Source organism: Pseudorasbora parva, chromosome 22 (genome assembly GCF_024679245.1).
Source record: "Pseudorasbora parva isolate DD20220531a chromosome 22, ASM2467924v1, whole genome shotgun sequence".
In the NCBI taxonomy this organism is placed as follows: domain Eukaryota; kingdom Metazoa; phylum Chordata; class Actinopteri; order Cypriniformes; family Gobionidae; genus Pseudorasbora; species Pseudorasbora parva.
In genome coordinates, this window is record NC_090193.1 from 35751086 (window position 1) to 35766576 (window position 15491).

Below are 15491 nucleotides of genomic sequence, written 5' to 3' on the forward strand. Positions count from 1 at the left end.
AGCATAGGGCAACATGACCTCTTCAAGTATTTTAACATATGCAAACTGATCCATGATCCCTGGTATGCGATAAATAAATAGGCCCAACACCATAGTAGGAGAAACATGCCCATATCATGATGCTTGCACCTCCATGCTTCACTGTCTTCACTGTGTACTGTGGCTTGAATTCAGAGTTTGGGGGTCGTCTCACAAACTGCCTGTGGCCCTTGGACCCAAAAAGAACAATTTTACTCTCATCAGTCCACAAAATGTTCCTCCATTTCTCTTTAGGCCAGTTGATGTGTTCTTTGGCAAATTGTAACCTCTTCTGCACATGCCTTTTTTTTAACAGAGGGACTTTGCGGGGGATTCTTGAAAATAGATTAGCTTCACACAGACGTCTTCTAACTGTCACAGTACTTACAGGTAACTCCAGACTGTCTTTGATCATCCTGGAGGTGATCATTGGCTGAGCCTTTGCCATTCTGGTTATTCTTCTATCCATTTTGATGGTTGTCTTCCGTTTTCTTCCACGTCTCTCTGGTTTTGCTCTCCATTTTAAGGCATTGGAGATCATTTTAGCTGAACAGCCTATCATTTTTTGCACCTCTTTATAGGTTTTCCCCTCTCTAATCAACTTTTTAATCAAAGTACGCTGTTCTTCTGAACAATGTCTTGAACGACCCATTTTCCTCAGCTTTCAAATGCATGTTCAACAAGTGTTGGCTTCATCCTTAAATAGGGGCCACCTGATTCACACCTGTTTCTTCACAAAATTGATGACCTCAGTGATTGAATGCCACACTGCTATTTTTTTGAACACACCCCTTTCAACTAATTCAACTAATTGCCCAATTGCACAGCCTTAAGAGCGTGCATATCATGAATGCTGGGTCTCATTTGTTTTCTGAGAATCTACTGAACCTACTGGTAACTTGTTTGCCACGTAGCAATAAAAAAAATACGAAAAACCTTGATTATTCTGGTTAGTCACATTGTACTGCTATTTTGAACAAGACTGTAAAACTAAAGGGGTAATTGATGCTGTGCTTAAATATTCTTTGCACCCAGAGTAACGGCTCTTCAAGAAACATTTTAACTGTAAGAGTCATTGTCCCCATCAGTCCCTGGCATTCTGCTCATGGATAGTTCTGCCCACTCCTTAGCAGTGGGAGGTACACAAAAGGAACTGTTTGTACCACTAACAAGGGGAGATAAAGGGACATAAGGGGGCTCGTTGCAGCTGCCACAGGTCACCTTTCACGGTCACCTCCACTATTCAACTGCCAGCACGCTCCAGGTGGACTATTCAATGCCTCTTTGCAAACTGTGGCCTAATATGTAAGAGAAAGCCACATTAGAATGAACTGAAACAGTTGCACTTATGCTGTAAAACTTTGTGCATTGTGCACTATATAAAAACGTAGATTTACCCTTGGCCTTAGCTGGATGTATAGCATGGTTTAAGCCTGTTGGTCAAGCTGGTCTCCCAGCTAAAGAAGTGATCAAACCCCCACAAAAACCATGGCCTGCTAAACCAGTTATATGACCAGGCTAGAAGGTCAGCTAAGACCCATCTGGTTTAAGCATTTGTTTAGTCCAGATGCTTTAGATGCAAATGACTGTGGTGTTCTGTACGGACATGTTGTAAAAGCTTATCGTTTCCTCAAAAGATTATGAGTAAACCACCAAAACAATGGGGTTTGGTTTGCTAGCCAGGTTCTTACCACAAAACTTAACTATATTGTTTACTGGTTAGCATGGAAATGCTAAGTATTCTTGATAGCTAAATATGTGCAAAAACAAGTACGCAATATCCTAGAAAGATTTGTTTAGCTATATGAGCCATGATTTGATAATGGCTATTGCTATTTAGGTGAAATTACATCCTCATTTTAGAGAGTCAAGATCATCAGTTTTAATTGTTTTCTTCAAAGAGAGAGGCCTCAAAACCTTTACAGTCTGTGTTCAAAACCAGTGTAGAAAATACTTATTAGTTATGATGTTTTTGAATGTAAAAACCATCATCAGACAACAGCATAAAAAAAGCCAGTTCATGACACATTTAACATTTTAATTCCAGCATATTCATTGAACAAAAGTGAATTTTTAAACAAAATAAACCACTTTTATGATTTACATTAAAAAAAAAAAGATTACTTTTTTGTGCAATAGGGGAGTAATAAAAAGCAAAAAATAAAATAAAGGTGTGCCTGTAGCCCCATTGTACCTTAATAATATTATTTATGTAGTCTTTGTTAGATATAACAAGTATTTTTGATGTATAGATTGTCTAATGATGTCTGATAATTGCATTTCAGTCATTAGCCTGAAGATATTTGAGCAACGTCATGATAGTCTGGATGTGTAGGTCTGGATCTATTCACATGCGAAATCCAAATGGCATGATAACTGCATCCAGGGACTCTGGTGTCCTCCTTAACTTTTTTTAGTCAGTTAAAAGGAATCAGATGCTTCTTTCTAATCTTTTTGCAGCAGTAAATGACTTTGTCAAGCAGATGGAAGAGGAGACTCTTTGTTAAAGAGCAGTTGTACGTGTCCTACAGACAGCTTAATATAATTGCCAACGCACTTGTCCAGAAAATTGCTTTAGGTGGACCAGGCACGCAGAAGAACAAACAAAATACTTCAAAAGGTCAAGGAAAAAGTGAACGAATAAGTATTGTGAAATAGCCTTTGTGCCATTTCAGGATTACCGTTTTATATAGAAATGGCTCAAACCAGTACAAACAGCCTTGTGTTGTTGAGGGAACTTGGAAAATCATTGCGGAAAAAAACATGGAATAGTTCCTTAGTTCAATGCTGCCACCTAGTGCAGTGTTAGTGCATATTCAAAAATCACTTAAATATCCCATGAAGAAAACTGAATTTATGGCTGGATAATAACTGTGTTTTACTTGAAAGACAACAGGTACAACATACAACAGGTGAAAAATAATCCCATGTAATTACATTAAAGAAGTAAACTGAGCCATTTCCAGGGAATAGTTTTACTTTAATGCCCAGAACAACGGCATTAGCAACATCTTAGCATTGTGCCTGTGAGTTTTGCATAGTCAAACAATGTTTTGCACTGACATCATTTTTTAAAAAACATGTTGCGTTTATTCAGGAATTATTTTGGGCAAATGTAATTTCCAAAACCTGCCATACTCTTTTGAGGAGTATGAAACGTTACTACTGTATTTCGGTACCTGAGACATGGATAGATTTAAATACAATTCAGGCAAAAGAGAAAATACAACACTCAACTTGATTGTCATCCACAAGTCCCCCACAATGCACGTTTTAGAAAAATGTACAAAAACAGATTCATCAGCTGTCTCCATCATTGATTAAAAAACTAAGAAAAATTTCAGAGACGCTCTTCTCATAACTCATCATTGTGTTTTTCAGCTGTCGAGTCTTTATGTTCTGTGATCTTTGGCTTTGTTTTCTCTTCATTTGCAGTATTTTTGTCTGTTTTCTTGCCTGATGGTTTCTCTTTCTCATCTGACGTTACAGGTTTTGTCTTGTTGGGTGTTTTTGATTTCTTTTTTCCCACTGTAGTGGCTTTTGTTTTGTCTGACTTTTTGCTCTTTGTTTTGTCTGCTTTGGCTTTTGTTTGGGTGTCTGTTTTGGTTGGCTTTTTTGATGCTTTGGCCTTTGGTTTTTGGCTTTTCTTGACCACTTTGTCGTCAGTTTTCTCTTCTTCAGTAGCTTTGCTGGGTTGTTCTGCAGGCGTGCTTGCCCTTACTGTGTCTTTGTCTGTTGTTTGAGCAGGAATTGTTCCATCAGGTTCGGAGGGTTTCTCTTCACTGTCCGTTCCTGTTTTCTGAACCTCAGTTTCAACTGGGCCGGAAAGCTTTTTCAGAAGTTCTTCAGCCTGTAAACGCTCCTGTGGACCCCAGGAAATGTAAGGTTAGAAACTAAAGAACCTTTGGCCGATGATGTTTTGTTGTTGTTAGTTTTATTGTTATAGTGCGTTTTCCAGAATAGAAGCTCAAGCTAAAGGTATTTATGTCTACACTAAGCTGGTTAAGTCTTCTGCATTTCATCAAGCATCGTTACATTAAATTTACATTATGCTTTGCATGATGTACAACATTCAGTTTAAACTGAACTGTGTAACCTTTTCTGTTTTTTGTTGATTGATTTTTGAAGTTATACTTGCCTTCTCATTGTGATGAGGATCCAGAGTGAACCGAAGCACTAGAGCACACCTCTGGCCTTTAGTTACTGCTGTGACTCCATGCAGGTTCTCCTGTCCGGCTCTGAATCCCACGACTCTACCACACTGAGGCTTCACCACTGCCTGAAGAGATGGTAGAATTAAATAATCTTCATTTTAGAAAACTCATGCCACAACACCAGCAAATTGTATAGACAGTTAGTAGAGCATGCTGCCATATAGATATTGACTATGACTCTAAGCATGGCTGGGGAAGCCACTTTGTCAAGGTGCATTATACTCAAAATACTTTAAAGTAGATAAAAGTTTTCATAAAGGGATCAAAATCACAGTGATAAATATCAGTATTTATTATATATTTAGCTGTAAAAAAAACTTTGAATGGGTTCATTGAAAACAAACAGTTTGAATAAACTGGTTTGCTAAAAATGAATCAGATTTCCCAATGCTATTTGAGAGGAAAAGGATATTCCAGGATTGAGTTTTTGATTAGTTATATAGTCAATCTTGGTTGAAGCTTTAGTATTTTTTAGTAGCTGAGCTATATGTTAGTAGTATCACTTCTTTTAGTTAGTTAGTTAGTTAGTCCCCTACACAGCTCACTAGTTTGGATGAAAATGATGCAAATCATTTAGAAATCTTACAGAGACGGTTTTGCCATCTGGCCCTGTGAAGACAAAATCTCCCCCTTCGAAGTCATCATTGAGGTACAAAATGGCACTACAAAGCAAAACATAATGTATTAGTGAAAACTCTGCTAACTTAAAGAAGCTGGATAACTGCAACTTTCACTCAATTCTGATTTTTTTTCTCCAGAAAAAAGTCAAAATTACAAAATAAAGTCTATAAAGAATCTTTACGACTCGCAATTCTGTCGTAAAGTAAATAAAGTCAGAATTGCGAGATATTAAATTGTGAGTTATAAAGTCAGAATCTCACAACTCGCACGTCTGACTTTATTTCTCGCAGGTTTTTCTTGCAACTGCGTTTTATCTCGCAATTCTGACTTCTTTTCTCTGAATTGTCATTTATAAACTCATAATTGCAAGTTATAAAGTCCAATTCTGAGAAAAAGATTTGCGATATTCATATATATGAATTTATATGTTTATATTTCACTTTATAACACATGATTGCGAAAATATATATAGCAAATTTATATCTAGAATTTCTTAGAAAAAAGTAAGAATTGTGAGATAAAAATGACCTTTTTAATGTTTTATTCCTTGGAGGTAACAAGCTTTCATAATAAACTATACAACCATAAGGCTTAATGGGCAAACCTGTAGCCTTGATCACTGTATGTTGACGGCTCTCGGATACATTCGTTTAGCTCGGAGACGAGCAGACAGTCTGCTCGGTCTTCCTGTTTCTCTGGATAGAAAGAGAGACAAACAAACATGTTCTTGCTTAAGAATTAAATAGGTCTGTTTTCAAGTTGAAAACATAATGTATATCTTTCTCAAAAAGTCATTTTACCGATGGTGGATCGGCAAACCAGGTTTGAGCTGGAGAAATAAAGGGGCGATTCCAGACCAAAGTTGGTTTCCAGAACCTTATGGACCTTCTCATTGAGATCGAAAAACAAATGAGCACTCTTTAATGGGACCAGATCCTCCTGGATAAGGAATAACAAAAAACAACATCAAAAAAACAGATGATTTAAAAAAAAAAAGAAAATTCACAGTAAAACTGCATACAGAGTCTGCATAATTTAAATCAGCTCTATACCTCAAGCTATTTTTTTATTGTTTGATTTTGTTTTAAAAATACACTAAATGTTCAAATTTAAAAGAACATTTTATTCTGCGAGGATGCATAAAAATTGAAAAGTGACAGTAAAGACTTTTAAAAAGCAACAAAAGATTTACATTTTAAATAAATGCTATTCTATTGAACTTTTATTCATCAAAGGATCTGGAATAAAATGTTTTGCCGTTTCCACAAAATAAGCAGCAGAACTGTTTTCAACATTGATAATAATCAGAAATGTTTCCTGAGCAGCAAATCATATTAGACTGATTTCTGAAGGATCATGTGAAACTGAAGACTGAAGTAATGATGCTGAAAATTCAGCTTTGATCACAGGAATAAATGACATTTGAAAATAGATTCAATTGTAATAATATTTCTACTTTTAACTGTATTTTGATCAAATAAATGCAGCCTTGGTGAGCACAAGAAAGTTGCTTCATCAGCAACTTTATAAATATTAGTTTCATGTAAATTCATTGAATTGAAGATGATTTTTTAAACTGTATGTCTCACCTGCAGAGCTTTGAGAACGGTGATGTCCTGAAACATCTCCGTCGCTGAATGAGGGGACGGTGTTGCTTTAAAACCATCTTGAAGAGCTGCTGCCTGTGAGATTTCAGTTCAGCAATTTAAAAAGAGAGACACTTTTGGTTGATTGCATTAAACGGACATGCCTTCTTTGTTCACTCTTTTAGGAAATCACAAGAAAAAAGGGAAACGTACACCGGCGAGGCGATGAAGTTCCTGACACTCATCAGACGTGGTTACGCCATCCAGGACAACTCGCTGTGAGCCGTTCAGAGCCGTGGATGTCATGGTCACCCCCATGTCACCAAACGGGAGTTTGTTGCCAGTTTCTGGAGGAGGTGCTGGTTTGATATCTGAAATAGCACCAGTTTTGTATCACTGAATAAAGATGTGCATGTAAAAGTGGAGGATTTGGTCATTTGACTTGTTTATCCACACATCTTACCCTCTTTTACTATAATGGAAATGTCTGAGGATTCTTTAGTCTTTTCTTCTACGAGTGTCTCAATCTCTTTCATCAGGTTCCCAATCTCCTCTGTGATCCTTGCGGCTGTTTCTCTGTCCGCCCTGCGAGCACGAGAGGAAACCAATGGCAGGTCAGTTGAACTTTAATGCAACAGCAAAGATTTTCTTACTTTGGTCTCAAATATATATTATTTTGAACTTTCCATGCATCAAAGAATCCTGTATAAAATGTATCATGGTTTTCAAAAAATCTTAAGCAGCACAGTTTTTTCAACACTGATAATAATAAGAAATGTTTCTTAAGCAGAGAATTAGCATATTCAAATGATTTCTGAAAGGTCATGTGACTGAAGACTGACGTAGTCATTCTGACCCGAAATTCATTTGGGTTCATCGGGGTGGTTCCACACCCCTAGGACTTTTGTTGTACTTGAATACACACACAAAAAATGTACTAGGAGTTTTGTGGTTGAAATAAAACAAAAACAAAAAAAGGAAATCCTTCCCCCGTGGGTCAATTTGACCCCCATAGGAATGAATGGAATGCTTCAGTACACACAGAAAAATCTGAAGATGCTCAAAACTCAAGCTAAAAATGCTAAACGTTAACCAAAAAATATAATGTCTGTGTGTTTATCTGAATGCATATGGAAGCTAGACTGGGTAAACCCAGCTTGATCTGCCATTGATTTGAGTTTGGAAACCCGTACATTCATTTCTACTGCTTCTGTTACACCTTTGCGGAAACCAATCACAGGCTTATTCAACTGGCACGCTATTGGTGGGTTTAAAACGATGACAGATAGAGAAATGATGGCTCGCTGCCCGTCGATCACGTGGTCTGATTGGTTAAAGAACTATCCAATTGAATTCAGAGTCATTTGAATAATGCCCGTTGATCACGCCTCTTGTGCAGTAGAAAATAGAGCAGACTCCCCAGACCAATGTTCAATTTTAAATTGAGCTTGGTCTGGTGAGAGCCAGGCAATATGGAAGCATGAGCAAGCAAGCAAAATTTATTTATATAGCACATTTTTAAACAACAGCCGTTGCCTCAAAGTGCTTTACAGAGATAAAATAAAAACATTAAAACAAAATTCAACGTAGCATATACCCAAGCAAACTCAGCATTCAAAAGCTAAAGAAAATAAATACGTTTTTAAATACGACTTAAAAACTTCAACTGAAGGAGCTAACCTCACATGAAGTGGGAGACTATTCCAAAGTTTCGGACCTACCACGGAAAAAGCGCGCTCTCCTCTCGTTTTAAAATTACAGCGAGGGACCTTTAAGAACTTTTTTGACCTAAGAACTCTAGAGGGAGACTAGGGAATGAGAAGACCGCTAATGTATTGAGGAGCCAGGCCTGAAACTGCCTTAAAAACAAACAAGAGAATTTTAAAATCTATCCGGAATTTCACAGGGAGCCAATGTAAGGATTGCAGTACAGGGGTAATATGATCTCTCTTCCTCGCTCCTGTTAGAAACCTTGCCGCTGCATTCTGCACTAGCTGCATGCGCACTAAAGCAGTCTGGGGGAGTCCAATATATAACGCATTATAATAATCTAACCTCGATGAGATGAAGGAGTGAATCACAATTTCCAAATCCCTTTTGGATAAAAAATGCTTTACTTTAGCAACTGATCTCAGGGTAAAAAAGCTACCTTTAACCACGGCCCCAATCTGTCTGTTAAAAGTTAGGGATGAGTCCATAATTACCCCTAAACTCTTAACATGATCCTCAAGCTTTAAGGACAGGGAACCTAGCTGGCCAGCTAAAGCATGTGATGTCGCAGAACCTACAATCAAAACCTCAGTTTTGCTCTCATTTAATTGGAGAAAGTTATTTGAGAGCCAAAGCTTTATATCATTATAACATTCCTGTACTTTATGCAGAGAGCATGTTTTATCTAAACTCACAGGAAAATAAAACTGAAGATCATCAGCATAGCAGTGACATGCAATACTAGCCTAGAATTCTAGACGCACCCTAGCGGCAGCAAATTTAATTTGCCCGCAAGTGTCGTCTAGGAACTCTCAATACCATTCTGAGCTGTGTTCCTCAAAATCTGGACGGCCCAATCACATCATGTATAGAGTCGGCGGGCGGGGCCATAATGACGACGGCCAAGTTGCGTTTGCGTGCTTCTAGTTAACAGAAACTGGCGAACGGCAGCAGTCTTTCGAAAACAGCTCTGACCGAGACTCTGGAAGACTTGAAGTTAAGCTTTTCTCTGAGAAAAGAACAAAGAGCGGCACTGAAGTCATTCTTAAAAAGGGAAGATGTGTTCGTAGTTTAGCCGACCGGATACGGCGAATGTTTAATCAGTCAGCGAGCTCTGCTTCCCCTTCGTTGCTCTGGTTGGTGTAGCGCTATCCTATCGCGTGCAGAGGGAGTTTGAAAGACAACCGTTTATCCGCCCCTCGGATTGAGCCCTGTCTATGGTGAGTTTCCAGACCAAACATCTTGATGTGGGTCTGGCTTGTCAGGCTAATGCAATACCATGCTTCTGAAGAATGGAGCTTAGAAGAAGCATATACGAGAGAACAGCAACGGTCCTAAGATCGACCCCTGAGGAACACCGCAAACTAAAGGTGCTAATGTGGAAGTAAAGTGTCCCAGATTCACTGCAACTGTCCCGTCCTTTAAATACGATGCAAACCACTGAAGGGCTGTACCCTGGACCCCAACCCAACATTCCAGACGGTTGAGAAGAATCTCATGGTCAACCGTATCAAAGGCAGCGCTCAGATCCAATAAAACCAGAACAACATGTGATCCTGAGTCCAACGATAATAGTATATCGTTAGTGACCTTAAGCAAAGCTGATTCTGTGCTGTGACAGGTCCTAAAACCTGACTGGAATGTGTCTAAAATATCAAAAGTATTCAAATACGAATAGAACTGTGCGTAAACCACTTTCTCTAAAATGAAATATATTATATTTTTTTCCCCCACAAGATTCCAAAATATCCAAAATTATTAAGATACAAGATAATTTTTTCCCCTCACCCAATTTAAGATATTTTGAGCTGAATTAAAAAGCTTATGCATCAAATTGTGAGTTGAAAGAAAGTGAAGAATTTGCTTAAAACTACAGTGTGATATTTTCCCCCATCTAGCGGTGAAAAGGTATATGACCATCCAGTGAATAATAGTTTCTGTTCCTCTCAATTCTGATTTCGTTTTAACTCCTATGGTGGCTGATTTAGTCCAAGATTAACATGGCAATCCCCCTCTTCACATTCGACACGGTGCCATCGAGTGTTAAAACGTGAAAGGCGAAGCTTGAATTTACGGGTATGTCCCTCTTTGGCTACTGTACTTTCAAGATGGAGGGGCAACATGGCGACCGGCATTTGAACCCCTCACCCGTATGTATTTTCAATGGCATATTATAAACTTATGAGAATACTTTATTACTTGAAAGAAGTTAATATACATTAATGAGCACATATATTTATGAAAGAACTACGTGTTTTTAGCTAAAAATAAACAAAAAAAGTTACACAGTGTAGCTTTAAATTATTATTTAAATGTAGTAATTTAAAGGTAAATACAATTTTAAAAATAAGAAAATCTCCAAAAGGATTGCATTAAAAAAAAACGAATTGAAAATGAAATAAGCATTTTGGACAAGTATAATTTTAGGGTTTTGGGTCATTTTGACCCACGAGGGAAGGATTTGTTACAAAGTGTGAGGAAAGGATGAATATATTCAAACAGCTATTTTAAATTGTAATAACATTTCAAAGATATACACTCACTTCTGTTTGTCTCTTAGTTTCTTTGGCATGACATCCTCAGGGGTCCATGTGTCCTGAGACGGAAGGAGATCAAGATTTTATCACAACTGAACACAAATACGTAAACGTGAGAAGTACTGCACTGCGTGCATGTCAACACTTACTGGATCAACAAACGTTTTACCAAACATCTCATAGCCGAAGTAAAGGAGCTCTTTTTCCAGCAGAGACTGCTTAACATGCTGCTGAACAACCTGCAAAACAAAATGAGTGAAGTCTGCATTTAAAGTCATTTTAAAATCATGTTTTTATTAATCGACATGACCAATAAACATGCTGTCGATAAAAAAGGAATGCGTGTGCATTATTTTCCATGTGCAGACGATACCTCTCTGGCTGTAATGTTGACGGCTTTCTCGTCTCCCAGCGCGGCGGAGTAGTACGCTAAGTTCTGAGCCATGACTGCGTCCTCAGGGTGGAAGAGCAGGAATGTTTTAGCACACTCGATGGCCTGCTCGTATTTCTCACCTGGGAGAGAAAGCTTTAAAATGAACTCAGACAGAAATAATGCATGATGCATTTACTCCACTGCATTTAACTGCCATGCAAACTTACTTAAATGTGTACTTAAATATATCATCTTCTAAAAATATTAATATTTATGCTAAATCTGTTATTTTTGTATTGTATAAACTATTATATAGTATTTATTAATTTTTTATTTTTGTACTTTTGTTGTGATTTTGTCATTTTTTTATATATATTTATATATAGCTTTAATTAATTTGTAGTTCATTTTTTAGTACTTCAACATATTTATATTTCAGCTAGTTGCACAATTTATAATTTTTCATTATTTATTTATTTATATTATTTCAGTTACTGAAAACTATTTTTGGTAACACCAAAAATTAAAGCATTTATATATAATAAAGGTATGTTTAATGCCTTAAAGGAATAGTTCACCCAAAAATAAAAATAAATATTTTTATCTTCAAGTTGTTCCAAATGTGTGGGGAAAAATATTATGGAAGTCAATGGGGTCCATCAACTGTTTGGTTACTGACATTTTTTTCAAAATACCTTCTTCAGCAGGTTTGAAACAACATGAGGGTGAGTAAATTACATTTTTGGTCATATTGGAGTCCCTGTCCCTTTAATTATGCCTTGAAATGAATAATAAAATGTATGATCTCATGAACAATTGTAACAAGTAATCTGAACATAAGGTTACAATTATTTATGAAAAGATATAATGCATTATAACATACATTATCATGGCTTTATAGTGTTACCCAATTTTTAATAGCTTTGCTTTTAGTCAACAATAACAGCACTGGAATCTGGTGCTGAATATGATTATGCTGAATAAGAGGGCATCGTACTGTTATAGTATGAGAACTGAAGGTAGTTAAAGTGCGAGGGGAGGAAATCTTCAAAAGGCTTCTCTCTTCCAGTGGTGGATGCCAGCTCCACGGCGCAGTTCTGTTTACAGCTCAAAACGTGAAGGTAATGATCTGTGATCAAAGTGAATATAGGCATGAATACTTCAAAAATACAAATTTATGAAACATTTAATGCAACAGAATATTATACAAGGAAAATAACTCAAATAAGACATCAAACATCATGATATCAAAATTACATAAATGATTCAGTCAAAGAGAATCTTCTCCTAGAGAAACCAGCACGATCTGGTGTTGTTCGCTCAAAATCAGAAGCATCAGAATGCCTCATACCTGTCATAGATTGGAAGAGGTCGGCGTTGTACTCCATGTAGTTGTAACCGTCATAGTCGAACGCTCCTTCGCAGAGAACTCTGCATTCTTCATAAGCGGTGAAGTATTCTTCAACAGCGGCCTCAAAGTGATCGATGGCTGGGGCAAAATATTCTGCACTGTAATGCATCTTTCCTTCTAAAAACTCAGCCTGAGAAAAAAAAACAGTCAATTATACTCCAGCATTATATCTATCCATCCACCCACCCATCCACCTACCAATCCATCCATCCATCCATCCATCCACCTACCCATCCATCCATCCATCCATCTACCCATCCATCCATCCATCCACCTACCTATCCATCCATCCATCTACCCATCCATCCATCCATCCACCTACCTATCCATCTACCTATCCACCTACCTATCCATCCATCCATCTACCCATCCATCCATCCACCCATCCACCTACCTACCTACCCATCCATCCATCCATCCATCCATCATCCACCTACCTATCCATCCATCCATCCATCCATCCATCCATCCATCCATCCATCCATCCATCCATCCATCCACCTACCCATCCATCCATCATCCACCTACCTATCCATCCATCCATCCATCCATCCATCTACCTATCCACCTACCTATCCATCCATCCATCCATCCATCCATCCATCCACCTACCTATCCATCCATCCATCCATCCATCCATCCACCTACCTATCCATCCATCCATCCATCCATCCATCCATCCACCTACCTATCCATCCATCCATCCATCCATCCATCTACTTATCTATTCATCCTTTCACCTACCTACTCATCCTTCATCCATCCGCCTACCTATCCATCCATCCATCCATCCATCCATCCATCCATCCATCCATCCATCTTCATCATCCTTTCACCTACCTATTCATCCATCAATCATCCATCCACCAACCTATTCGTCTATCATCCATACACCTATCCATCCATCCATCCATCCATCAATCCATCTGCCTATTCATCCATCCATCCATCTACCTATTTTTCCTTCCATTCATCTATCAATCCACTTAGCTATCCATCCATCATTCATTCATTAATTCATTCACATGTATTTATACACCCATCCACCTACCTTTGCATTCATTAATTCACCCATCCATCCATCCGTCCATCTTCCTATTCATCCATCCATCAAGATATAGTCATATTAATAAACATTCCTCGTACCATGTGCGGTCTCTCCTCCAGGTCCTTGAAATCAGCCTCTTGCACCCCAGCCATCATCCTGTAGTACTCTAAATTCTGTTTCATCTCGACATGTTCAGGATTTGCCATGAAAAATGTATTTGCTGCTGCCACTGCCTTGTCAAGCTTGTTTATCTGTAGGTATAAAGAGAACAAAAATATTCAGATATTGGTTAGAAAACACTAATTCTGTCCAAGTTATACTTAAGAGACAAAATTGTTCCTAGAATATAGCCAATCAAGAATGACAACCAAAAATATTACATGTTAATATACATTTTATTATGTATACATATGAAAATGAATAGTTTTGGCATTAAATAGATCATATCACCCCCCCCCCCCCACACACACACACACACACACAGAGTTCAACAGCTTTAATGCAAAAACTGCATTCTCTTTTATTCAAAATAAATATGCACATTTGAAATATTTTTTGTTTGTCATGCTTAGCTTTATTCTAGGAACCATTTTATCTCTGTATAACTTGTTAAGTATGATTTTTAATGCATTTTCATTGGGCCTAGTGGTCCCTCGGCTCACAGGCCCGACAGTATATCATATTCAAACCATCATTTTAATAAGCAGTTGCATTTTAGAGCCCCTCAAAGAAGTTCTGGAAGCATTTGAGACTGCAAGGCTCCACCTAAAGACGTGGCACAGAGTGTAATGAGTTTGGGGGGGTTGGGAAAACGTGGAGCTTCTCAAACATTTAACCATTCAATGCTATCTTTTGCTATCTATACGTATGCACATCTGATGCACATGTATGCATTGATATGCATCTGATATACACAGCTCGATGTCCCTTGTTTACAAAAAGCACGTCCAATGAGATGCACTGATTTTGTTCTCCTGTTCACTTTTTAAATGCCTTTGCGTTTTTATAAAATAAAAAAAATGTATGCATTTCATTCATTCTGGCCTCTTTTCGTTACCTTAAAGTACGCCACTTGCAAATAATTGTAAGGCGTCCTCTTCTTGAACTCCTGCTCTATAGTTTCACTAACTTTATGAAGTGTCGGTGGTCCCAGTTTCTCGCGTTCACATGCATTCACACAATCGGCCCGTTTGAGAATCCTCTGGAAAAACGCTAAATCCTCCACGGCCCCGGTTCCTGGGATCGGCACACCCAAACCGGGAAAAGAATCCCCGAAAGCGGTGTGATTCGCACAGGATAAGCGGCAATGCGTCTGGATTTTACGCAGAGCTCCTTTATTCCGCAAAGCTCTTTCCATGTTCAGGATCACAGCTAGCCAGTCCTGCCTATAATACGCCTCCACCGCATTGTCAAAAAGCAGATCGTATGGCTCAAATAATCCATTGATTTGGGTGTCACACAAGGTGAAATGTACAGTGGAGAGGACTGAGATCAGGGACAGTGCGGTCCACATCTTGGAGACTGTAGGACTGTAGGCCTGTGAGGTAGAACTCGGTATTGGAGATTCTCCTAAAGTATTTTGGAGAGGGTGGAGCTCCAGGACTGTGTGAAAGCCTATGTTAGATCCGAGACATTTAGGGCAACTGTGTGAATATAGGTCTATTCGCAGATTTGAGTGACAATTGAGGCATTTTGAACTAAGTTTATAAAGTACTGCATGGATTGGGTTTGTATTCTTAAAGATGACAAATGAGCTGGTTAACACTTTACAGTAACTTAAAATCAACCCATGATATACTCACCCTCAGTGTAGCTATGACATTCTTCTTTCAGACAAACAAAATCTGGATTATATAAAAAACAATCCCGGCTCTTCCCGGCTTTATGATGGCAGTGAATGGCCCTTTCTATTTTGAAGCTTATAAAAGTGCATCTATCCATCATAAAAGGGTAGTTCATTAAAGGTAAAAAAT

The 15491-nt window shown here is 38.2% G+C and overlaps 1 protein-coding gene across 1 annotated transcript; it reads right to left on the reverse strand.

Annotated features, from left to right (window-relative positions):
* Nucleotides 1-2334: 2334 nt before the first annotated feature.
* On the reverse strand, nucleotides 2335-15111 carry p3h1 (prolyl 3-hydroxylase 1). The gene is made up of 15 exons (XM_067430963.1): nucleotides 14576-15111; nucleotides 13617-13769; nucleotides 12411-12600; nucleotides 12057-12188; nucleotides 11060-11199; nucleotides 10836-10925; nucleotides 10693-10745; nucleotides 6903-7024; nucleotides 6653-6810; nucleotides 6443-6535; nucleotides 5654-5792; nucleotides 5458-5548; nucleotides 4819-4894; nucleotides 4157-4297; nucleotides 2335-3880 (listed from the first exon to the last, which is right to left on the reverse strand). The coding sequence occupies exons 1-15, from the start codon at nucleotides 15029-15031 to the stop codon at nucleotides 3374-3376; spliced, it is 2541 nt and encodes an 846-aa protein (XP_067287064.1). The 5' UTR covers nucleotides 15032-15111; the 3' UTR covers nucleotides 2335-3373.
* Nucleotides 15112-15491: the final 380 nt, after the last annotated feature.

Bases quoted from the DNA above. Each gene is read 5' to 3' on its own strand.
- p3h1 (XM_067430963.1), bottom strand. From the start codon at position 15,031: ATGTGGACCGCACTGTCCCTGATCTCAGTCCTCTCCACTGTACATTTC. The intron at 5,549-5,653 runs GTAAAATGACTT...CTTTCTATCCAG, and splicing joins GGTTTGCCGATCCACCATCG to AGAAACAGGAAGACCGAGCA. The intron at 4,895-5,457 runs GTTTGCCCATTA...TTTGCTTTGTAG, and splicing joins TACAGTGATCAAGGCTACAG to TGCCATTTTGTACCTCAATG.